Source organism: Protomyctophum parallelum (genome assembly GCF_964188405.1).
Source record: "Protomyctophum parallelum genome assembly, chromosome: 21".
Classification (NCBI taxonomy): domain Eukaryota; kingdom Metazoa; phylum Chordata; class Actinopteri; order Myctophiformes; family Myctophidae; genus Protomyctophum; species Protomyctophum parallelum.
Window position 1 is genome coordinate 38239919 of NC_139713.1, and position 26945 is coordinate 38266863.

Genomic DNA, 26945 nt, shown 5'->3' on the forward strand with positions numbered 1-26945 from the left:
AAGAGGTTGACCATGAACTCTCCCACCGCGCTGAGGCGCTCCAACACAAACACTCTGACGCTAAGCTCCACACTACAAACATCAGCAGCGCCACGCTGCTGTTTGTCCACAACAAACAATATCTCCTCTCCCACCGCCGCTAGCTGTTCATTTATCTCCAGCCGTACAGACTCCATTTGACGCTGTTGGCCTCCTTTAGGAGACATTTCCACCAAGCTTTCTGTTCCTACTGTAATATAGAATGTGTAATAAAGGCACAAACATCAACAATTCCCGAGAGACACGACAACATGTTTGACTTGTTCAACAGCGGCCATCGCCATAATGGAAAACTAGACGCAGTCACGTGACGTGATGGCATCACGTGCCCTCTGGTGGTGGAGGTGTGTAACTGTCACAGATAGATAGATGGATGGATGGATGGATGGATGGATGGATGGATGGATGGATGGATGGATGGATGGATGGATGGATGGATGGATGGATGGATGGATAGATAGATAGATAGATAGATAGATAGATAGATAGATAGATAGATAGATAGATAGATAGATAGATAGATAGATAGATAGATAGATAGATACCCTGCTGAAAAATCCAGCAAAAACCAGCTGATGATGGTTGCTGGTTTTATGTGGTTTTACCTGGTTTTACCTGGTCTTAGGCTGGTTTAGATGGTATACCAGGCTGGACATGCTGGTCAGCTGGTCTGACTCGTTTGTCAGTGTATTTGGTTAGCTGGTCTAAGGCTGGATTCTGCTGGTATTTGCTGGTGAGCCAGCTGGCTGGCCAGATGACCAGCAAAGCCAAGCTGGTAGATGGTCAAATGGTGGACTGACCAACAAAAACCAGCTTACCATCTGGACTTAGCTGGTCCAATGACTGGACAGACTGTTCAAACGGGTGGACACTGGACTGACCACCATCTGGACGGTTACACACCGGCATTCCGACGCATCCCCGTTCCGACTCCTCCCCATTTCGACACCGCCCCATTCCGACGCACCCCCATTTCGACACCCCCCCCATTCCGACGCACCCCCCCCCCCCCCCATTCCGACGCACCCCCCCCCCATTCCGACGCACCCCCATTCCGACCCAACACACAACCCCGCCTCCCCCAGCCCCCACCAAGCACCCCACAGTTGCCCACACACCATCCGAAACGGCGTCCGAAACGTAGGCTACACAATCACCCCCCCCCCCCCCTCCGGAATTAAACACCGCCATTCAACGCACAGACAAAGGCGCACGTGTGTGTGTGTGTGTGTGTGTGTGTGTGTGTGTGTGTGTGTGTGTGTGTGTGTGTGTGTGTGCGCGCGCGCGCACGCGTGCCAATTCTCATCTTTGTCGAAGCATAGGCCTATTAATCTGTCATTAATCCGACCATTTTATTACATTAAACAAAGATCTGTCTCGGCTGATGATCTGTCCATGAAAGCAAACGGCACGGTCAGGATGACATGTGACATGATCGCACGAGAGAGAATAATAATAAATAATAATAATTGACTGCATACGGTAGGCTATAATGAGTCCAGGCGTCCAGCACTGCAGGACACCCGCACCCTCCGTTCACTCCATTTGCTCGTGCGTACGTGTGTGCGTGTCGTGTGTGTGTCAAAGTCAGATTTTTTTTTTTTAATACAGGTCATATTTCTATCCTTTTATTAAATACAAATAAACTTATACATGATGTACATCTGTCTCGCCTGTTATTCTTGCTTTGTCTGCCATCTGGAATAGAGAGATTCCGTTTTTTTTTCGGAACCGGTGGGGACTGGGGAATGTAGGCTATATGTAAAGGGCCGAGGCTGCCTTGCGCACAGCGAGAGAGCGAGAGAGAGAGAGAGAGAGAGAGAGAGAGAGAGAGAGAGAGAGAGAGAGAGAGAGAGAGAGAGAGAGAGAGAGAGAGAGAGATGAATAATTCCGGGAAAGTGCCTTCTTTATATGATTGATACTTTGATAGGACAGCCCACTTAATTTCATATATTCCCACTGTAGGCTGCATGTCAATTTTTATCTTTGAACAGTGTATAGGCTCTATCGTTTAATGTTTATTTTTTTTAATTAATTCTTTGCTTAGCAAAACTGAACTTGTATGCATATATATATGCAACTACATGCTGGACATATCTGTTGCGTGTGTGACTGTGTGTGTGTGTGTGTGTGTGTGTGTGTGTGTGTGTGTGTGTGTGTGTGTGTGTGTGTGTGTGTGTGTGTGTGTGTGTGTGTGTGTGTGTGTGTGTGTGTCTCCAATTCTTGTGCCCACGTAACCACGTTATTGCAACATAGGTAGGCCTGTAACGGACCCACAGGGAGGTTTCCATGGTCAATTTGTGTGTTCTTTGAGCTTTTATTTTGACGTGTTTTCCTGCCCCAAGTCAGTTCTCCAGGGCTTTCATTGTAAGGGTTTCCTGCCCACAGGGCCAAATCAGTTTAATTGCAATGATCAAGTTCACCTGTGACTGTGAGGACAACGCCCAGGATGGGGCTGCAGATAGCAGCACTTGATAAATGCCACCTGCCAACCTCAGTGCTAAGAGGTTTGAGGAACAGATACTGCCATGAGAAGGAATGGCAACACATGGAGAAGTTTGTCAAGGAAGGAACTAAGGACGGATGGCCAAAAGAGCCCTGGAACAAACTGCACATGCCACTTTATTAGCGCCTTCATGGCTGGAAGGGGAACAAGGTTAATACCTTTATTTGTCATATCTTGTATTTTCACTGCTTATGAATTTGATGGGCTTATTGTTGTTTGTCATGGTTGATACAAAGGGGTTTTTTGAGTGATGTTTCACAGTCAATTAAATTCAATTCAATTTTATTATAGTGCCCACGGCCCACGGCCCTATTATCAGTTCGTGACCATCCACGGCCTATACCTGGGCCGGGTGGTCCCACTGATTTTCTCTGAGTGGCAAGACGGAGGACATGTACCGCGCTGTCCTCCGTCATGTTCAGAGGAGGGTCCAGCGGGTCACACAACAACAGTAAGTGTGTGCGTGTGTGTGTGTGTGTGTGAGACACGTTACATGCATGTGTGTATATAGGCTAATCTTTTCCCCCCTTCTTTCAAATGTGCCCTGCGTGTGTGTGTGTGTGTGTGTGTGTGTGTGTGTGTGTGTGTGTGTGTGTGTGTGTGTGTGTGTGTGTGTGTGTGTGTGTGTGTGTGCGTGTGTGCGTGTGTGCTGTGTGTGTGCGACTGTGCGTGCGCGTGTGTGTGTGTGGTTTGGCACAAATTGGCAGTGAAGTAATTTTCCATAGAAATAGCATATTCTGTCAGTATCGATCAATTTGTTCACATATATTTGGTTCAAAGTCTGTGTGAACTAAACGGACCAAAATGCAACATATTTAAACATTTTGGTCTCTGATCCGGACCTTCTAAGCGAACTTTTGGGTGTGGAAGATAGGCTTAAGGCTGCGCATATTAGATACTAGGCCTACTCACAAGGAAGATAACATGAAAATATTGGATTAGTAGCCTACTCACAAGGAAGATTGAAAATAACAACAATAACAAGAAGCATAGCCTAGGCCTATATAACAACTAATATTATACAAATAATAATAAGATGATGACAACAATGATGATAATGATAATGTTTATAATACAATATATGTGACAAGCATTATATTATTGCATTTTAATATTCCCACTGGGCAACACGACTACGCAGCATGCAGGCTATATAATATCTTCTCGATCATTGAAGAAGACTCGCTGTCCGGCAATCATACTCTGTCATCAGTATAATAATAATAATAATAATAATAATAATAGAGATAGAGTCTGTCTGTCAGACAGACATCTCGACCGTACGTACACACGCACGCAGTGTGGTGGCGGGGTAATAATAATAATAATAATAATAGAGTCTGTCTGTCCGTCAGACAGACATCTCGACAGTACACGCACATGCACGCAGTGGGGTGGTGGGGGGGCTGGATTGATGTACGTATAGGAGGCGGGGGGGGGGGGGGGGGTCGGAGTGGCGGGGTCTTTCCCAAAGTGGAGAAACCCCGCCATTCCGATCAATAGGGTTCGGAATAGCGATGTGTTTAATCGTCGGAGTGGCGGGGTCTTTCCCAAAGGGGAGAAACCCCACCATTCCGATCAATAGAAGTCAATGATCGGAATGGCGATGCGTGCGCTCTGTTCCCCCAATGGTTGCCAGCGAGATCTTGCAAAGGGATTATGTTACAGGGTGGTCAATAGCTCTAGGGTATGGCCCCACTCTGTGGTCCCCGGATGGTACTGGCTTTGTAGACAACCCGTGGCAGAATGGAGAGTGCACAGGTTTTGTTAACCGGAGTCCGGAGCTAGGTAGCCGGTTCAAATCAGGGCTCTGACATTTTGAAAATTTTGACCACTAACATGAAATGTGATATGAACAGGGCTTGGCTGTAAACAATTATCTGATGCTTCCCTCTGATGTTACCCTGGGTAAACTTGATTTACCAGAAAGCATTTCTTCTTCTTCTTCTCCACCTGTTATGCACACTATCTGTGCGTGTGTGCATGTGTGTGTGTGTGTATGTGTGATTTTTTTTAAATAGCAGACCTACGAGCTTGTAGGTCTGCTGTCTGTCTGTCTGTCTGTCTGTCTGTGCGTGCGTGCGTGCGTGCGTGCGTGCGTGCGTGCGTGCGTCCGTCCGTCCGTCCGTCCGTCCGTCCGTCCGTCCGTCCGTCCGTCCGTCCGTCCGTCCGTCCGCGCACCACCGAGTGGCGCGCTATGAGCTTGTAGGTCTGCTATCTGTCTGTCTGTCTGTGCTTGCGTGCGTGCGTGCGTGCTTGCGTGTGTGCGTGCGTGCTGGTAGGGACGGAGGACCCACGGTGCTCCCTGCGTGCGTGCGTGTGTGATGTGTGTACCATATGCTTGCTCAGTGGGTGGGCACTCGGGGACCCACGGTGCGCAGGTCCCGGTGGAAGTGCTCCCCGGAGTTCGCTGATGCATGAGGGAGCAGACACTTGGTTTTGCCGACTGCTGGCTGGTAGGGACAGAAAACCCACGGTGGTCCCTGCCTGGCCTACATGTACCATGTGTACCTGTACCATGTACCACCTGTACCTGTACCATGTACCATGTACCATGTGCTGGTACTAGTACCTGTACCATGTACTAGTACCTGTACCATGTACCTGTACCATGTACCATGTACCATGTGTACCTGTACCCTGTACCATGTACTAGTACCTGTACCATGTACCATGTACCATGTACTAGTACCTGTACCATGTACTAGTGCATGTACCATTTACCATGTACCAGTGCCTGTACCATTACCTGTACCATGTACCTGTACCATGTACTAGTACATGTACCATTTACCATGTACCAGTACCATTACCTGTACCATGTACCATGTACCATGTGTACCTGTACCATGTACCTATAACATGTACCAGTACCATGTGTACCTGTACCATGCACCAGTACCATTACCTGTAGCATGCACCAGTATCATTACCTGTACCATGTGTACCTGTACCATGTACCAGTATCATTACCTGTACCATGTACCATGTGTACCTGTACCATGCACCAGTATCATTAAAGAGACACGCCCCCAGACATTAAAGAGACACGCCCCCCCAGACATTAAAGAGACACGCCCCCAGACATCAGCATTAGCTTGTTAGCATGAGAGCATTAGCTTGTTAGCATGAGAGCATTAGCATGTTAGCATTAGCATGTTAGCATTAGCTTGTTAGCATGTTAGCTTGTTAGCATGAGAGCATTAGCATGTTAGCATTAGCTTGTTAGCATTAGCTTGTTAGCATGTTAGCATTAGCTTGTTAGCATGAGAGCATTAGCATGTTAGCATTAGCATGTTAGCATTAGCTTGTTAGCATGTTAGCTTGTTAGCATGAGAGCATTAGCATGTTAGCATTAGCTTGTTAGCATGTTAGCTTGTTAGCATGTTAACATTATCTTGTTAGCATTAGCTTGTTAGCATTAGCATGTTAGCATTAGCTTGTTAGCATGTTAGCATTAGCTTGTTAGCATTAGCATGTTAGCATTAGCTTGTTAGCATGAGAGCATTAGCATGTTAGCATTAGCTTGTTAGCATGTTAGCTTGTTAGCATGAGAGCATTAGCATGTTAGCATCATCTTGTTAGCAAGAGAGCATTAGCATGTTAGCATTAGCTTGTTAGCATGTTAGCATGTTAGCATGTTAGCATTAGCTTGTTAGCATTAGCATGTTAGCATTAGATTGTTAGCATGTTAGCTTGTTAGCATGAGAGCATTAGCATGTTAGCATTATCTTGTTAGCATGAGAGCATTAGCATGTTAGCATTAGCTTGTTAGCATGTTAGCTTGTTAGCATGAGAGCATTAGCATGTTAGCATTAGCTTGTTAGCATGAGAGCATTAGCATGTTAGCATTAGCTTGTTAGCATGTTAGCTTGTTAGCATGAGAGCATTAGCATGTTAGCATTAGCTTGTTAGCATGTTAGCTTGTTAGCATTAGCTTGTTAGCATGAGAGCATTAGCATGTTAGCATTAGCTTGTTAGCATGTTAGCATGTTAACATGTTAGCATTAGCTTGTTAGCATTAGCATGTTTGCATTAGCTTGTTAGCATGTTAGCTTGTTAGCATGAGAGCATTAGCATGTTAGCATTAGCTTGTTAGCATGTTAGCATGTTAGCATTAGCTTGTTAACAAATTAGCATTAATTACATTACAAATAATTGATTAATTGCTTAATTGATTAATTGATTAATTGAATGATTAAAAATGCTTAATTGATTAATTGGTTAATTAAAATCGACGCACTTCTGAAAGTCTGTCGCTTCTCAGCTCGCAGAGATGATAGAGTTATGCTGCACTAAAGTCAAGATGAGGGCCGTGCATAGGCATTAGTAATAGGCTACTAGTGCAGCAGGTGCTCACCACAGCCACCCTGCTGACCTCATGTTCATGTATATACACGCCCACCGTCATCCATATCACACTTTTGATGAATTGAACATGGTGGACCCTCTTGTAAACAATTGTAATGCTTAATTGGGTCGTCCGCTCACAGTTAACAGTCTTTGTATTGAGTGTGTGCTTGAAATGTAGGCTACTGTAATTCTACAAACTGTTAATAAATATTTCAATAAATCAATCAAACAGGTTGGTTGATATGGGAGGCACCTGTTTATGCAGTATTATGCTACTGAAATCTGAAAACAGTGTCAAAATGTCGCAGGCCCTTCATAGGGATATCAGTCTACAGCGGTTTTCAACTTTTTGTTTTCTTCTTCCAAGGTCCATTAATTAATCTGCATTATTTTGAGCCAGGTACGGACCACCATTTGTTGCCTACACCATACATACACGTTCCATTTGGAAACCCCCCCCCCCCCCTGAAGGACCCTGGACCCCACTTTGAGAACCGCTGCTCATCTAACCCAGTGGTCCCCAAACTATTTCATGTCAGGGACCCCCAAATTGACACTAATAAGCCTGCGGACCCCCATTTGAAAAGATATGCCAGGGTCCCCCATATTTCTACGGTTCAAGCAGTGATTCTCAACCTGTTTAATTTCAAGGACCCCCAGTTTGACATGCATGCATTAGTCTATGGCATTTCTATCACTGGGACCCCCAATTTATATTGTAAAATTAATGTCAATTTAACTCAGTATCTCTGAGTGTACAAATGGAACCAAATGAACCTAAGGGGTCCATTTTGATATCGGAAGGTCGCTAGTTCGTATCCCCGGACCGGCACGTTAAAATTACCACCGCTGAAGTGCCCTTGGACAAGGCATTGAACCCCTACCATGAAATGTTCTATGAGCAGGGCCTGGCTGTAAACAAGTTCTTGAGCTTAGTCCAGTTACCCTGGGTAAACATAGTACCTTTCCTTTCCTTACCACCACTGATCTAACCACCTTGTAAACTCGTAGATCAGCTATTTTCAGCAAATATATTTAGTGTCGTCCATGGGAATCCTGTAAAATTATAGTATTAGGGTTTAAGTGGCTCATTAGATAATGATAATTATCATAATAATGATATGATGAAAACTCCAGTCAAATTTCATAAATATTTATTACATATCAATGAACAGAATTGACTACTTTCACAGCAGTGGTCTACAGCACTTGTTTAAAGTAATTTATATAGTAATAATAATAATAATAGAGTTCCATTTAATTTGAGGCCACATTTTGAAACACAAACATTTACAAGTAGTACTTGGCATTAAAAACGATGGCGATACAATATTTTAAGACACTTGGTGTTTTGTTTTTTTTCTACATTTTCTTTCTTTGATCTTGGAAATGACAGAGAGGTTCAGCAACAGTCTAAACTGTAAATATTGATTCAGATACCAAAGGAAATGCCAAGGGTTCAAAACAACGAGGGGTGGACAGAAGTAAAGGAGAGAAACAGTCACCCATACCCTCAATATGGATAATAATAAATAATAAAGAAAATACCCCCCACTGCCTGCATTTGTCTTCCATTTCATTATGTTCTGCAATGTGTAATAGTGTTGAAAAGTGTTTTTATTTGTTTGTTTTTTCACAGGCAAAATACAGAAGAAAAAAGGATAGGGGGATATAATATATAGGCGTGTGAGACAGCAAGAGAAGCAAGACAAGCTCATGCAAAGTGTGACATAACATCTGCAAAGTCAACTGCTGCTGCTCGCAGCTTCCTTCTGTCGTCCTGCAGTCCCCACCAAGTGTGAGCAGACCCGGCCCATGGCCAATGTATAGTTCATCAGTTCACCACCATTAACCCTATTTAAAAACAAATAGCAGACCTACAAGTTCATAGGTGGCGCGCTATGAGCTTGTAGATCTGCTATTTTTCAATAGCTAAATTATAACATAATGTATATATGTAACCACCAAAAGGGGTTCCCGCTCAAAATGGAATAAATCTGTGGTTTTCAACCCTTTTCATATCAAGGCCCATTTGATGACATTTAGCCTCTCAGACCCAACACTTAAGAATATGTTGTCCACAATTCCATGCTGTATTAACGTTGGTACCATTAGGAGAGATAAGAGGCAAACTTTGATCAAAATATATATTTTTAGTAATGCAGATGTTTTAACAATAATTTAACTCTTGAGAGCTTAAAATGAAACCAAGCGTACATTTAGTTTAATCTTGAACTCTCTCAAGAGTTCAAGCTATATAAGGGTTAAATATCTAGGGTCCATTTGGTTACCACTGGAATAAATGAATAAAAGATATGCCAGGGGGTCCCTGGCATATCTTTTCCAATGGGGGTCCTTGGCATATTATTTTCCAATGGGGGTCCGCGGGCTAATTAGTGTCAATTTGGGGGTCCTTGACATGAAAAAGTTTTGGAACCACTGCTCTAGTATTGTACTTGAGTACAATTCTGAGGTACTTTTCCTTAACTCGAGAACACTTTCAGTCCACAATCATTCAAAAAACGTTAGTTACTCGTTGCTTTGTAGATTTAGATTATAATAAAACGTACGACGTTAATTAAAGAATTAAGCCTATTCGAACATCTGCAAGCTGAACATTTGCTTTGGCACTGAAGTATAAAGTTGGTGCCAATACCTCCTGCATTTTACTCAAGTCAAAATGCTGAATACAGGACTTTGTGTTTTTATATGGTGGGTATCGTTACTTTGACTTAATAAATAAGTACTCTTATAAGTACTTCTTCCACTACTGCATTAATAGTGTACCATCAGTGGTCCTTGAGGGAGTTCCAGGTGGTCCCCAGTTAAATGATGGAGAGTTGGTAACCATTTTACACCATCAAGAGTTACACTATTGTTAAACATCTGCATTACTATAAATTTGCAAGAAGTCTACACAATTTAAAAAGTAGAATAATTGTTATTTTGATCAACGTTTGACTGTCTCCACTCTCCAAATGGTGCCAACATCAATACAGCATGGAATTGTGGACAAATAAATCTTATCCAATGACAACAAAATATTCTTTAGCTAAATGTATAATTAAATGGTGGTCCGTGGCTGAAATGTAGAACAAATAATGGACCTTGATATGAAAAGGGTTGAAAACCACTGGTGTACATGGACTGTAGGTCGCCCCTGAGTGTTGGCATGTATTTCTAGTCATTGAGCTACAGTGAATCATACCTCTCACTGATTGTAACATAAGGCTTACCGCAAATAGGCATCCACACTTTTCTCACATCCATTTTTCTGCAAGTAATTATATATATTGAAATTCTTTATTGGGAATTATGCCATTACGCTTAATAATGCAAATCCCATGGTGTCCAAAGGTACGTTTTTAAAAGCACACAAGTCATAGTACTTGTGCGGCATTCACAGGCAAGTCATGTAGGGTTCAAATATACTCTTTCTTGCGGACAAGATATTTTAGTGCACGTGGATTTTAAAGGAGTGCCTCCATGAAGTGAATTTAAGGGAACGCAATGTAATTCTGCATTAACTGTGTTAACACGGACTATACAATCATGGCTGGCTGCTGTCAGGCACCAGCACATGGTGGTTGTTGCGGCTGGGGGTCAGTGGAGGGCGCTGTCGGTCAGTGGAGAGTAAAATGCTGCAAAATGGCACTTTTGTGAGACTTTTCCAGCCCTGTCAATCTGTTATGTACTTTAACCAAGTAAACCCAAAATAATGATGGCGTGAAGAAGAGCATAACACATCACCCCTTTGACTAAATACGGGAATAAAACTTGTTTTCTTTTATATCAATGAAGGCATACATGTCCGTCAATGTGTATGCATCTAAATGTATAAACAGATGTACACATACATAAGCATATATCATACAACAATCTGAAAAGTGGATTGTATAATAATAATAATTAATAATAATAATAATCACATAGTATACATCACATGAGCTGTAGCAACTTCAAGAGGGTATTGTGAACACAAAGATTTTTAAGTCGTTTTTTGTCGTGCCTTGGTGCGTAGATTAGATATACATTCAGTTTTGATTTTGGATGAAACCACAATCATTCAGGGTGTCATCTAAATCAGTGGCTTCCCAGGACTTGCCTATAGATCAGGGCCCACTTTAACCCATTCAGGACCCCCTTTTGGTGTTTTAAGCATTATGTTATACTTAAATAGCAGATCTACAAGCTCATAGCGCAGCACCGAGTGCCACGCTACGAGGTTGTAGATCTGCCATCTTGAAAATGTGGTGCAAATCTTTGAATATGTATCCTTTCAGAGCGAACATTTTTTAACTCAAATCTTTGCTTCTGGAGGGGGGGGGGGGGGGGGGGTCCCTGGAACTACATATTTTCAGATGGGGGTTGGCGGTCAATTACATACAATGTTTGGATGTCCTTGACATGAAATAGTTTGTTGAGAACCATTGACATAGAAACAGGTATTTCAGAAAACTAGTGTCAGGATTTAGAAGCCTTTTTTTATGGTCCTCAGGTTTAAATGGGTTAACACCAGGCTTTATATCGTCTCTGTCGGGTTAGAAGTGGACAATTATTTGGGGGCAGTCTTGCAATATCCCCATGTCAGGCCCACAGGTCGGGAACCATTGATCTAAATAAACCACGCCCTTATAGGCTACACAAACTCATTTCCTCTTTGGGTTATTGGTTTGCAGGGCCGCTTACAAAACACATGCATGCGCGCACGCACGCACGCGCACACGCACACACGCACACACACACACACACACACACACACACACACACACACACACACACACACACACACACACACACACACACACACACACACACACACACACACACACACACACACACACACAAACTGACTAAAACCAACCATGCATGAAATAATGGGGACCCGGAAACATACATAGGCTGCAATCAAAAAAAAGAGAAAGAGAGAAAATAAAATGTACCATAAAAAATAAATTAAGTGTAAATGTATAAAAACAGAAGAGAGGGCACGTGGGATTGTCTTCACTTCAGATCCAGGATGTCTTCTTCGAAGGATGTGGCGAGGCCGAATGCACTGGCCACACCGGCCACCAGGGGGCAGTCCTCTCTCAGCACCACCTTCTCCGCCTCTGGCTCTGAACCGGACGATAGGGCTGCAAAGATCAGGAGCATTTTAGTTCAGTCAGCGGCTCCCAAACTTTCTCATGTCAAGGTCACCCCCTATCCCGCGGACCCCCCCATTTTGAAAAAGATATGCCAGGGACCCCCATGAGAGAAGGTTTTTACGGCTCTAGCAGTAATTCTCATTTCAAGGAGAGTGTACTACAAATGGAAGCAATTTGTACACTCAGAGTTACAGACCCACAACGGTCCATTTGGTTCAAACTATAATTTAGCTGGGGACCCCCTGGAACTCCCTCAAGGACCCTAGGGGTCCCCGGACCCCACTTTGGGAACCACTGTTTTAGTTCATTAGTTATACAACATATTGCGACTAAATATTTCATTGTAAAATCCCATGGAACACATATTATGACACTGTCCACCTCTGGTCAAATCCCAAAGGACCGTGCTGATCCCTTTTAGTAAAATGAGTGTGACTTAAGGCTGATCCCTTTTAGTAAAATGAGTGTGACTTAAGGCTGATCCCTTTTAGTAAAATGAGTGTGACTTGAGCCAAAAGAAGCAATTCTTTGGCCTAAGCCCTAAGTCAACGGTTTTGTGACGTCAGTCAGTAAGTAAATTGGCCTAGGTCTAAGGTTTAATCCTATTTCTTAGTTTATTTAATTATGTTGCATAACTGACAAAATAAATATCATATAGTTATGTTTTGGATCAGTTTAAAAATATTCCTGAAAACTTAAGACTTAGGACATTAGTTTAAGAAGGCGACGATTTAGGTTTTGCCTTTTAGGCTTGCTAAACCAAAAGCAAAATAAGGCCATAATATGCTTGATAATTGTATAAGTTCCACAAAAAAAAGGCAATCTAAAGCTCACAAGGCGTCGCATCGTGATGCAATGCATTGTGAGCTTAACCCATTCTGACCTGAGATCAGATTCATACGAGGTTTCCACTGGACACACACTGGTCTGATTAACCCATTCTGACCTGAGATCAGATTCTAGAAATGTCAGTCGCTCTTCGATTTTTCAAAAATAGCAGACCTACAAGCTCGTATCGCGCCACTCGGTGGCGCGATATGAGCTTGTAGATCTGCTATTTTTCAATAGCTAAAGCATAACATGATGCCGACACCAAAATGGGTGCCCGTTCAGAATGGGTTAATGTAGATCGTCCAATTTCGTTATTTTGGACAATTCTAGCTCATTTATGAAAAACTGTTTGGACACCAGGATGAAAGCGGTGAAAAGAACATGGAAATAATGACGGAAATATGACTCTCTTCATTTCATCCAGCTGCAAAACAGAAGGATCATGCAGAGATAATTGTGATTAGCTCAAATAATTAGTATTAGTATAAAAGCATAAAGTGTGACAAGCCTACCAGACGAACAATGCAGCTGGATGTCTTCCACATCAGTCGAGTCCAACCTGATTGAAAAAAGATGCAATAACAATAATGCAATTAATGACTAACTCATGTGGATTATTACCAGTAAAGTGCCTGAGAGCGTGCATGCATCAGCCTAGGTGACAGCAGACTGCTGGGCGAGCGCTGGCGCTTTGGCATGGGGGGTCAGATCAACATTATGGAATGAATTCTGTACTGGGCTGGCTATATGGAGCGTGTCTTGAGTGTACAGGGTTTGATGTGGTCAGATCAACATATGGAATGTGAGAACAGGTCAGCTCCATATATGGAGATCTAAGAGTGTACAGGGTTTGATGAGGGCCTTAATTTTCAGGCCCGTTGAGAACTCTAGTTTTCGCCGGCTGCCGGGCGCGCCTGCACTAATAACTTTGAGGCCCGTCTAGAGTTTAAATGGACAGGTATCAGTCAAAAGGGAGACATCAAAGAGGAAGCATGGATGGGGATGGATCAACATACATGATGTATGGAATGGCAGAACAGGTCAGTTCCATATACAGTATGGAGATCTAAGGGTAGAGTTGCTGGCCAATATTGATGACATTAGGGATCTCCATATATGGGCTTAATATTGATCACGTGATGTCACGAGGCATGACCATATATGGGGCATATGACTGACTGACTGACAGACTGACAGGAAGTGCACAATTTCATAGTTAACTGTGACCTGAGGTCGCAATAGAAATAGAAATAGAAATAAAACTCTGTTGTCCCTCACCGGTCACTGTTAGTGGACGTCAGGGCTCGCGCCTTGGGCTCCCCGTCACTGTTCTTCTTGAGGGACCTCCTCTGTTTGCTCGCACCGCTGTCCGACTTCCCGCTGGGCTCCTCGGTCAGGCCTGCACCATATTCAACAATCAGGGTTCCACTTAGCTATTCCGCTGGTTCTCACTGTACGACCCCCCCAATGGGCTCTATGCACACACGCCCTTTTTTAAAGAACCCCTTCAGTGTTACTGATGATACTAATGAAGGCTCTGTTCCATTCTGGTCAAACAGTGCTGCTATTGTGCACGTTGGTTCACTGGAAACACTCTGCTACACCAGTGGGTCTCAAAATGTCTTTGAGTGGGTTCCAAATGACCCCGTGTAACTCTGAGTGTGTACAAATGGAACCAACTGGACCCGTAAGGGTCCATTTGTACACACTGGGCTCACTTCCTTCCTGGACTATACATGTTGTCTCAGTACGACAGCCCCTCCCCCTATCCACAAGGAGGAGCAGTGCAACAAAGCATTATGGAAATTGGAGTCCAGGAAGGAAGTGAGCCCAGTGTCTGTGACATCATGGGCAATGCTAAAATCTAAAATATCTATAATTTTCTTTGCAAAAAGGGGTCCCTTTAACCCATTCTGATCGGGAACCCGTTTTGGTGTTGGCATCATGTCGTGCTTTACCTATTGAAAAATAGCAGATCTACAAGCTCATATCGCGCCACCGAGTGGCGCGATACGAGCTTGTAGGTCTGCTATTTTTTTTTAAATCGAAGAACGACTGACATTTTTAGAATCTGATCTCAGGTCAGAATGGGTTCATCAGACCAGTGTGTGTCCAGTGGGAAACCTCGTATGAATCTGATCTCAGGTCAGAATGGGATTTAATGTAAACATTTATTTTTAGTCTGGGGTTCAGGTCTGAACAGTTTACCCAGCAGCTCCTTCCGAGTGCGGCTCGCCATCTCCTTGATCTCCATCCGAGAGAGAGAGAGCGAGTGTGTGGCGGAGACGAGGGGCGCAGACGCCACCATGATGGCCAGAGGAGCGCTCAGCACCTTGTTGACCAGAGGGGACTTCAGGGGTCTCTCGATGCTGCGGCCCACCAGGTTGCTCAGGGGGATCTTGAAGATGTGCTTACAGGCAGCGTCGCCTGGAAAGGAGAACGTGGAGGAAGAAAGCAAAGGGTTATCATAAGGTGACCGGGAAAAAAAAGAATTGTGTTGGGGTTGAAAAAATTAAAACAATAAAACATTTGAGTAAACTAGAATAATAAAAGAGGCTTTACATAGAAAACAATAATAAACTAAAATCATAAAAAAATGAATCATAAAGATGTCCTTTGTTTTATTCTTTCAGTCTTCGCCTCACAACGTGTCACATCGCAACTATTCAACTATCTTGACTAATCCACGTCACGAAATCAATTAACAATTAAAATGAATAAAGACTCAACTAAAACTAAGCCTTTACCAAACATGAAAAACCAAACTAAACAAATCTGCCATAAAAATGAATCAAAGCTAAAGAAAAAACAAAACAAAACAACCTTTGAAGAAAACAGGACTGTGATGATGCAACGTAATAATGGATGGGTCAGGGTGAGAAGCTAACGGAACAGACATGGTAGCCTATAGACCAGTGGTTTTCAACCAGTGGTCCGGGGACCACCAGTGGTCCTTGAAAGGCTTCCAGGTGGTCCCCAGCTAAGTGATGGAGTTGGTAACCAAATGGACCCTTATTAGATCTCTAACTCTTGAGAGCGTCAAATGAAACCAAATGGACCCATTACGCTCTCCAGAGTTACATCATTGTTAAACGTGAACATCTGCATTACTCTACATAAGTCTACACAATTAGAGAATTGTGGACAAAATCTTATCCAATGACAACAAAATATTCTTTAGTTCTGGGTCCGAGAGGCTAAATGTCATCAAATGGTGGTTCGTATGTGGCTCAAATGCTGAATAAAGAATGGGCCTTGATATGAGAAGGGTTGCTAGAGACAAAGTGACCAACGTCAGAGAGAGAGAGAGAACAGTTAAACATGATATGCTCACTCTCCACGCAGAAACCTTGTATGTCCAAAACTGTTACTTTTCGGGAAATGGAAAAAAGACTAACCACTTTCATTTCTACTTTCAAGGGCAGTGGTTTTCAACCTTTTTCATATCATCATTTTACGCTCTCAAGAGTTAAAGATCTAAAAGGGTCCATTTGGTTCCAGACTCTCCATCATTTAGCTGGGGACCACCTGGAACCCCCTCAAGGACCACTGGTTAAAAACCACTGTTCAAGGGGATCAAAATAGCAACAAGCTTGTAGATCACCTGTTTTTTTTGCCAACGTACAATGTGGAGATACGAGGTTTGTATTCGACAGCAACTATTTGGGATGGAGCTCGATACCCGATACCAGAAAAAAACCAGACAACAAGCTTATTGAGTACCCGGTATCAATACGCTTTGGGCTTATCAAGCCTGCTATCGAGCATGGCGGTATGCCCATGACGTCATGTTTAAAGTAATCAAGACAAGATGAAGATCAAGAAATAAATCTAATCATCCATGCTGGCACAAACAGGTCGGTCTAAAAGTGTATCGATACCTGCCAACCGAGGGCTGGTTCTGTTCCCAATTTGTCGTCTCCGGTCTTTCCTCAAAATAATAGAGAATGCTCGATTGTGGGCTCGATAAGAACCCGGCTCGATAATAAGCCTGATCGTTATCAATGGTGCTCGTTATCAATAAAAATGAACGAGCTCCATCCCTAGCAACAATATCCACTCATGTTAGCCCATTTTGGGTGGGAACCCCTTTTGGTGTTAGCATTATGTTATGCTTTAGCTATAGAAAAATAGCAGATCTACAAGCTCATAGTGCGCCACCGAGTGTCGCGCTACGAGCTTGTAGATCTGCTATTTTTGAAAAATCGAACAACGACTGACATAGAAACATAGCTTTTTCAGAAAACTGTCAGGATGTAGAAGACATTTTTAGAATCTGATCTCAGGTCAAAATGTGTTAAAAGAGTGCAGTTAGAATGACTTGAGTGGTGAGCTATTATGCCAGTAGAGGAGAACGCTCACACAAGACTGGCTGGGACAACATAATTACATCTCCACATGTGAATGGCAATATACCTGAATCTAGACTGATTGATGAGCCTACATAATGAGATCATCTGTGATCGCATTATGAATGATCAATATGCTCTATATCAGCCAGCCTAGTAGTGTAATGTGACCACTCAGTGATGGCCATTTATTATCAATCATAGACTGTAATTATGCAATATATAAATTTAAATTAATATTGAGGTTAGACAGTTAGAAACAGAATTGGAATATAGCAATGGCTAAAACGGCGGCATGCCGGCCTGCAGTGCTCGATTGTGCCAACAGGGAGCAGTGTTAGAGTTCTGCACCATTAAGATAGATTGGGAATAGCTCATTCTCAAAGTGTGTGTTGGGGGGGGGGGGGGGGGTACACAAATAGAACCAAATGGACCCTTACGGTCTGTAACTCTGACAGCATACAAATGGAACCAAATGGACCCTTACGGGTCTGTAACTCTGTTAATGGAACCAAATGGACCCTTACAGGTCTGTAACTCTGACAAATGGAACCAAATGGACCCTTACAGGTCTGTCACTCTGACAAATGGAACCAAATGGACCCTTACAGGTCTGTAACTCTGACAAATGGACCCTTACAGGTCTGTAACTCTTGACAGCATACAAGTGTCATCTCACAGAGCTATAAGGGGGTCCTTGAAATCAAAAGGAACCCAGGAATAGCCACAGTGCATGCACACACGCGACGGAATCAATGGCGAGGCACCGTACATGTATCTGAAATGCAGTGGTGGAAAGTAACTAAGTACATTTACTAAGTAATGTACTAATTTTGAGGTATTTGTACTTTCCTTGAGTAATACTTTTACTTCTACTCCACTACATTTCTTTTACTCACATGAACCACTTCAACTCTATATTGTACTTTTACACAATTTGTACTTTTACATACATGAACCACTTCAACCCTATATACATTTCAGCCATTTGAAAATAGCCCATCTCGGATATTCTCAAACGATTTGGTGCACATTTTGAAATGGAACATTCTGCAATATGAGTACTTTTAGTACTTTAAGTACATTTTGATGCGCATACTTTTGTACTTTTACTTTCAAATACGGGACTTCTACTTGTAACAGAGTACATCTACAGTACATTTACTTAAGTCAAATATGTTCCACCACTGCTGAAATGTGGGCGGGTCATGGGGGTGAGGAAAGCAGGAACAATATATATGGGGGTCGGCGGCCAATGACATAGAATTGTTGGGGTCCTTGACATGAAAATGTTTGACTGACAGAAACATACTGTAGGTTTTTCAGAAGACTGTCATGATTTAGAAGACATGTAGAATTGTACAATCGTCCTCAGGTCTAAATGGGTTAAATGAAATGAACATACATTTAAATAGCCTATTGTTGCTGTCGGGCAGAAACCTCCCATCTACATATTGTACCCGTTTGTGTTTTTCTTTTGTAAATTAACGCCCTGCTTGATCATACTACAGCGTGGCACAAAAGTAGCAGATGCACAAAGTGTTTCAAGCTTGACATATGAGGTTTCCACCCGACAGAGACGTCCCCTAGGAGGAGCAGAAAATGAAACATGACGTCCTCTAGGAGGAGCAGAAAATGAAACATGACGTCCCCTCCTAGGAGGAGGAGCAGAAAATGAAACATGACGTCCCCTCCTAGGAGGAGGAGCAGAAAATGAAACATGACGTCCCCTCCTAGGAGGAGGAGCAGAAAATGAAACATGACGTCCCCTCCTAGGAGGAGGAGCAGAAAATGAAACATGACGTCCCCTCCTAGGAGGAGGAGCAGAAAATGAAACATGATGTCCCCTCCTAGGAGGAGGAGCAGAAAATGAAACATGATGTCCCCTAGGAGGAGCAGAAAATGAAACATGACGTCCCCTCCTAGGAGGAGGAGCAGAAAATGAAACATGACGTCCCCTCCTAGGAGGAGGAGCAGAAAATGAAACATGACGTCCCCTCCTAGGAGGAGGAGCAGAAAATGAAACATGACGTCCCCTCCTAGGAGGAGGAGCAGAAAATGAAACATGACGTCCCCTCCTAGGAGGAGGAGCAGAAAATGAAACATGACGTCCCCTCCTAGGAGGAGGAGCAGAAAATGCAGCCATAGACGTAGACGGTGTGGAAGAACAAGGGGTTTTTGTCAGAACTACCTCCCCTACCCAGTGGTGGAGAAAGTGCTCCAACGTTTTACTCAAGTCAAAGTACTGATACTGCAACGTAGATGTACGACTGTTACAAGCACAAGTCCTGGCCGGATTCGAAATTGACTTGAGGAAAAGTGCAAAAGTATCATTGTCAAAATATACTTAAAGTGCTAAAAGTAGAGGTATTCTTATAGCACAATTATAGCATCTTGGATATTTGGATCCAAGATGTAGTGTAGTAGAGCAAAATTGCTGAAAATTTGAATTACTGAAGAATTTACCCCATTTAGACCTGAGGACGCTTCTGTGTCACCTTATAGCTTTTAACCAATATAACCATTATTTTATACTTTAGCTGTTGAACAATAGCAGATCTACAAGCTCATAGCGCTGCACCGAGTGCCACACTACAAAGCTTGTAGATGTGCACATCTTTGAATATTAAATTCTTTCCCAGCAAACATTTTTAACTCTTATCTTTTCTTCTGTGGGGTGCCTGGAACAACATCATTTCCATATGTGGGTCTGCGGCCAATTACATATCATTTTTGGGGGTCCTTGACATGAAATAGTTTGAGCACCACTGATATAGAAACATAGGGTTTTTTCAGAAGATTGTTGATTTAGAAGACATTTTTGTAGAATCTGATCTCAGGTCTTAAATGGGTTATAATTGCAGTACTTGAGTAGATGTACTTGGTTACTTTCCACCACTGCCTGGGCCCCCCCTCCCCCCTCCCCTCCACATTGTGCATTTGGACGAGCACTTTGGATTGGAGAGAGAGGGCTGACAAAAGTCTCCATGGCGACGGTGCAATCTGTAAATCATGCTGCGGCAAACGTGTCTTCTCCTCTCTCTCTCTCTCTCTCTGTGTCTCTCTCAGTCTCTCTACCCTTTACTCTCATCCGTGCGCTTCATTGCGAGACGACGAGTGTCGCTCGCGTCATGCATTTCGGCCGAGGATTTGTTTCGTCGACCCGCGACAAAGTACTAATTTAGCGCTCTTTGTTTGTCGTCGTCGCATTTCCGACATCCACTCTCCTCCACGTGTTCTTCTATCATCCCTTCAACCACTAAAACCGGGAAAGCATCGGTGTCATCTTAGATGTCTGCAGATCTACAAGCCGTGAGCTTGTACATCTGCTATTTTTGAAAAACAAAAACATTGTATAGACATTTATAGAATGGGTTTCAATGGGTTAAACCCTATATAGCCTACTTTCTTGACTACACCAAGGGCCCCATCTTGCACCGCCCCTTACGCCTTATTAATCTTTGCCATTTTTATACTGTTATACATTTTCAACTAATTTAAAAGGTTTTTTCAAATAATACCTTTAGGGATTAAGGGGTAAGGGGTGGCCGCAAGATATAGATATATAGATAGCCCCAAATCTCCTTGCCTAAATCAGCTAAATCTTCAAGCTCACAACGTGGTTGCGTTGCGTCGTGCGTGTTCGGCGCCAGGATTCCATGGCGACATCATGGAGCTACAGTATTACGTGTTACTCCTCCTCATGCTTTTCATTTGGCACCTCTCCTCCTGCTGCCTTAAGGAGGAGGAGGGGAGGCGGAGGGAGGGAGGGAGGTGGAAGACAGAATGTTCACTTAACATTCAAACGACGTTCAGTCAACATGCCGCCTCAGAACAGAGAGAGAGAGAGAGAGAGAGAGAGAGAGAGAGAGAGAGAGAGAGGGTGACAGACTGTGTGAGCAGCGTGCAGCAGCAGTGAGCGGATGTGCATATTGTGAACCTCCCTCCTGCAGTACCTTCAGCATCCTTAGACATGTACAGGGAAAGCTTGGTACCGTAGGGGATCCGTATAGAATCTGAACCAAGGGGACGAAGAAGAGGATTACACACACACTACAAAACCACACACAAAGAACAGTATGCGCATGCAGGTATAATCTCCAAGCGCACGCACGCACGCACACGCGCGCACACACACACACACACACACACACACACACACACACACACACACACACACACACACACACACACACACACACACACACACACACACACACACACACACACACACACACACACACACACACACACACACACACACACACACACACACACACACACACACACACACACACACACACACACACACACACACACACACACACACACACACACACACACACACACACACACACACACACACACACACTAATGATAAGTGCACAGATCATAGGATCATAACGGTTCAACACAAGAAATAGACAGATAAACAAAGAAAATGCTAAGTAGAATTAATTTCCAAAGCAGTTTATATATTTCACACCACCACCACCACCACCACTAGCTACAGTGCATACACACACAAGAAGTGCACCCCAGCAGCCCCAGCTAGCTAAACACAGCAGTGGCAGCCAAAGCCTCCACCCTGTCAGCCTTAATGGAAGTGGTAAATAAAGCATTCCCTCGGGAGCTAGAGAGGAAGAGGCAGTGTTGATGGAAGAGAGAGAGAGAGAGCGGACCGACGGGTGGACTAGTTTCCGTTTCAGCCGTCGGGAACAGACAAGGTGACGCGTCGCGGCGTCAGCATGGAGGTTGTTTGTTTCCGCGCGCGCACACACACACACACACACACACACACACACACACACACACACAGGCACGCAACATGGACATCAATCAGCATTAATCAGACCAGTGTGTGTCCAGTAGGAAACCTCGTATGAATCTGATCTCAGGTCAGAATGGGTTAACCCATTTAGGACGGGAACGTCCATCTCGCTTCAGCGTTTAATCACTTTAACCTGCTTTTATTTTTATTTTTACTATAGCTGTTGAAAAATTGGAAAAGTTGTGAAAATGCGTGCACATCTTTGAATATATGTTCTTTCACAGCAAACGTTTTTAACTCGTATATCTTTGCTTCTGGGGGGGGGGGGGGGTTACTCTCATAACAGGATGCCACCAGAAATGTTTAGGTGGGATAATACTTGGCTATACTTGCAGGTCGTGGCGTAATTTACATTTAGAACTTGGTTGTTATCAATATTCTTTAGAAGTGATGCACCCAGTTCACTCCACTCCCACAGTCCAATCGGACACAGCGCTTTGCTGGCGTGTTGAGGGAAGTTCTTCTGGGAGGAGCTAAACACTTCACCTTATCACACACACACACACACACACACACACACACACACACACACACGCTCAGGTGAGTTTCAGTGATGTCATCAGAGTCACTGATGGGCAGTGATGGCACACTACACCGGTCTCCTGCCATGGTACACCAGTCTTGTGATGCTATACCCTAGAGTGCATCGCCATCTTTTGGCTAAAATAATTATTTCGCTGCCTTCAATGGACCCTCACAGCCTGGCTAAAATGATAAGTTCACAGCCCTTAGCAGACCAAATAACATTTTGAGGAGCACTAGGCCCCTCATATGTCCAGCTTTTAGTGTGCGCGTAAACACAAACTTTGTCCTAACACAAACATTGAATGCCATTGATAATGAATGGCCATTTTTACGTCATTGTCCCACCACAAACATTAAATGCCATTGATAATGAATGGCCAGTTTGGGGTATTATGTGTCGTGTCGCAGCCTGAAAAGGTTGAGAACGACTGGTTTCTAGATCTTACCGTCACCGAGCGGTGAAGGGAACACGGGCATCTCGTAGCCCGTGGGCGTCTGTGGAGAACTCTGGGAGCTGGTGTCCCGGGAGCTGCAGTTGGAGGCGGAGCTCACCGGAGCCGAGGACACGAAATAGATGTCCGACTGGAACAGACAAAAACAGGTCCCGCGGATGTTATTTAATTTACTAGTTTCAAATACGCTTTAATCTTAAATTAACCAATTGACCGAAAAAAAGCCGATCTACAAGCTCTGCAATATGTATTTCTGCTATTTTCGCTTTGTGCATCATGCGCAGACAAGCTGGCTTCTATGCAATCCAAATGACTGAAATCAGTCGTGGCGACTGAAAACTTTAATCTCTGGTGCTCTCTGGTGGAGCTGTTGCCCTCGCCACCCGACTACGGATAAGCAGTTGAAGATGGATGGATGGGAACCCATGTTTGTAGTAGCCTGTAACATAACATGACTAGTATTATGTCTGACATTTTGTACTAACAACCAACCCAAACCGCTTGGGAAATCAGTGGGAAATTCGACTGAAGTTATTACTATGATGCTTCGATAGACATGCATGGGAGCCAGGCTGGAGCACACATGTACTAAGCACCACTTGCCCCTGCCCATATGGCGGTCCCGTTGACGTATCCACTACGTGCACGTCTCTCTATGGGTAGCTGTGCATCACAGCGTTGGCTGAATTACACAGTCCCCTGAGTCATTAGACACACCTGCTGTACATCGCTCTACACCATCGGATGTATGTACGGTACACACATACTGTATTACCAGAAAGAATAATATCCATCTGCTCTCGCTTGTACCATTTTACCGCTCTCTTGGATAGTCTGGACTTCCCTCAGACATCACCGATAACAGAATTACACCGAAAAGACCGTGGCATCCATAGATAGCAGAATTTCCATGTGGCATTAATCAGACCAGTGTGTGTCCAGTGGAAACCTCGTATGAATCTGATCTCAGGTCAGAATGGGTTAATGCGCATGGCAAAACGGCTTCAATTACCGTATGTTTATTCGTTGCTTCCGAAAATGAAAGAGAACAAAACAAAGCCAAAACCCTTGCTGAGCCCTACATTGTGCTGTTCAGAGGACAAGATAATATAAACACAGTACGGCTTCTTCTAGTCTATTGTGAATATCCAACACAGTTAAACCCATTCTGACCTGAGATCAGATTCACACGAGGTTTCCACTGGACACACACTGGTCTGATTAACCCATTCTGACCTGAGATCAGATTCTAAAAATGTCAGTCGTTCTTCGATTTAAAAAAAAAATAGCAGACCTACAAGCTCGTATCGCGCCACTCGGTGGCGCGATATGAGCTTGTAGATCTGCTATTTTTCAATAGCTAAAGCATAACATGATGCCAACACCAAAATGGGTGCCCGGTCAGAATGGGTTAAACCCATTTAGGCCTGAAGCCAATTCTACAAATGTCTTCTAAATCCGTTTCGATATCAGTGGTTCTCAAACATTTGCGTGTCAAGGACCCCCACAAATCTATGTATTGGGCTGCGGACCCCCATCTCAGAATAGTTGTGCCAGGCATCGCGACATTTGACATTTGACATTTGACATTTGACAGGCGTCCCCTCCCAGCCCAAAACATTGAGACCCCTGGCCTGGACTAAATCAACTGTAGATATAGTCGACTAAAATCTTATGATTTAGTCGACAAAACTAGACGAAACAGTAAAACACCCCAGGTGACTAAAATGTGAATAAACCTAAATGAAAACTATTCTAGAGACTAAAACTAAAATGTGCACGGGGTCCACACTGACCCGGGACGCCGTCAGCTGGAGCTCTGGGACCACGGCTGTGTATACCAGGTTGCCGTTGACGACCAGTCGAATCTCAATGGAGTCCGTGGTGAAGGCCAAGATATAAGGGAATGCACAAACTGTGGGGGGGGAAAAACAAAACAAAGATAACATTATCAGACTTGGTTTAATGTTGGGGATTTATTGCTGTATTCAGACAGGACCGTGAACAGAGAGACAGGAAAGCACCAGACCGAGGTATGATATAGGACTTTATTGTCAGTTTGCACTGAAACTTGTCTTGCGACCCAGCGGCCTTGTATGCAACACATATGCACACATTTGCCCCGGTTACATGCAGGATAGTGCCATAGGTCAGGTCAGCTGAGAAAAGGACTTGTAATAGCCTTATTTATGTTGTGTGCTGTTACTCAGTGAGCCCTAGCAGGACTCCTTTTCCCCCTCGAAACAGAATCTTGCAAATTGCCAATCTACTTGTGAGCTTGTAGACCGATTATATTGTGCCAAATGCTCACCTATTTTCGGTAGAGACACTAGGGTTTATGTTTGCGTTCATGACTGCATTTTTATGTGCCATAAAAATAACCTGTGTGCACACACACACACACACACACACACACACACACACACACACACACACACACACACACACACACACACACACACACACACACACACACACACACACACACACACACACACACACACACACACACACACACACACACACACACACACACACACACACACACACACACACACACACACACACACACACCGTTACCATGGAGACATGCAGCTGGGGCAGGGCGTGGCATGTTGTCAGTGGTGGAAAGTAACTAGGTACATTTACTTAAGTACTGTACTTAAGTAACATTTTGAGGTAATTCTACTTTACTTGAAGGATTTCCAATTTCCAAAACTTTAGTTACTAGTTAATAGTTTGTAGATTTTTATTATTATGACAAAACATACATTAACCACTTCAGCCCTATATACATTTCGGCCATTTGAAAATAGCCGATCTACAAGCTCACAACGCGTCACATTCTATACATTTGAAAACTTGAAATGAAAGCACAATGAGTACTTTTACTTTTGGTACTTAGTAAGTAAGTACTTAAATACATTTTGATACCAATATATTTGTACTTTTACTCAAGTCAGTTTTGAATCCTGGCCCTTTACTTGTAACGGGAGTATGTCTACAGTACAGTACAGTACAGTTCTGGTCTAGCCCATTCTGAACGGGAACCCATTTTGGTGTTAGCATCATGTTACGCTTTAGCTATTGAAAAATAGCAGATCTACAAGCTCATAGCGCGCCACCGAGTGGCGCGCTACGAGCTTGTAGGTCTGCTATTTATTTTTTTAATCGAAGAATGACTGACATTTTTATAGAATCTGATCTCAGGTCAGAATGGGTTAATCAGACCAGTGTGTTGTCCAGTGGAAACCTCGTATGAATCTGATCTCAGGTCAGAATGGGCTAGAGAGGCGGGCGCGCTTGGAGCAAGCGCTGGAGAAATATTGGTTTACCGATCAGAGGACCCCCACCCCTGACCCCCTACGCCCCTCCCTGGTAGAAAGCAGCGGAGAAAACTGACGTCACTATATTGAGAGCGACGCCCCTCTGCACTGTAGTTTCACTCCCACTCCTAGACCAGGAAATGTCCCTCATTCTATGAGCCGTAGCACGCGGAAATAAAAGTCTGGGTACCGAGGCCATTGTCGCGGTAACCTACCGATGGCATTGGGCATCTGGTTCCAGCTGAAGTGGAAGTCAGAGGTGTTGGCCTGGATCATGGGCGTGGAGCCGTTGAATGGACACACTTTCTTGTAGTAGCAGATATCTGCGTGGGACAGACACACACAATAATCTCAAACCTTTTCACGTCAAGAGCTCCCAAATTCAAGCTATAGGCTAAATGATATTCATAAACATAGGCATAGGCTAAACATATCACGTAGGTTATTTTTTAACACATGCTGGGGATCCCCCTGGAACCCCTTCACACACCCCCTGGTATTTTCCGGACCCGACTTTGAGAACCACTGGTTTACTGTGTAAACCTGTGGTTTTCATTTTATTCCAGAAAGTTGTAGTGGACGATGT

At 43.7% G+C, this 26945-nt stretch overlaps 1 protein-coding gene across 4 annotated transcripts in view; it reads right to left on the reverse strand.

Moving 5' to 3' along the window:
• Positions 1 to 11656: 11656 nt before the first annotated feature.
• garnl3 (GTPase activating Rap/RanGAP domain like 3) overlaps positions 11657 to 26945 on the reverse strand; it is a 136984-nt gene continuing 121695 nt past the window's right edge. For 3 of the 4 annotated variants that reach the window (XM_083794064.1, XM_083794063.1, XM_083794065.1), the window contains exons 25-32: positions 26575 to 26682; positions 24830 to 24948; positions 23028 to 23163; positions 21182 to 21241; positions 15085 to 15303; positions 14155 to 14275; positions 13389 to 13435; positions 11657 to 12033 (exon numbers count right to left, since the gene is read on the reverse strand). In XM_083794064.1, the coding sequence (XP_083650190.1) occupies positions 11903 to 12033; positions 13389 to 13435; positions 14155 to 14275; positions 15085 to 15303; positions 21182 to 21241; positions 23028 to 23163; positions 24830 to 24948; positions 26575 to 26682 (941 nt within the window). In that variant the 3' untranslated portion in view covers positions 11657 to 11902. The remainder of the gene's footprint in view (positions 12034 to 13388; positions 13436 to 14154; positions 14276 to 15084; positions 15304 to 21181; positions 21242 to 23027; positions 23164 to 24829; positions 24949 to 26574; positions 26683 to 26945) is intronic. The other variant, XM_083794066.1, reaches the window with a different exon arrangement.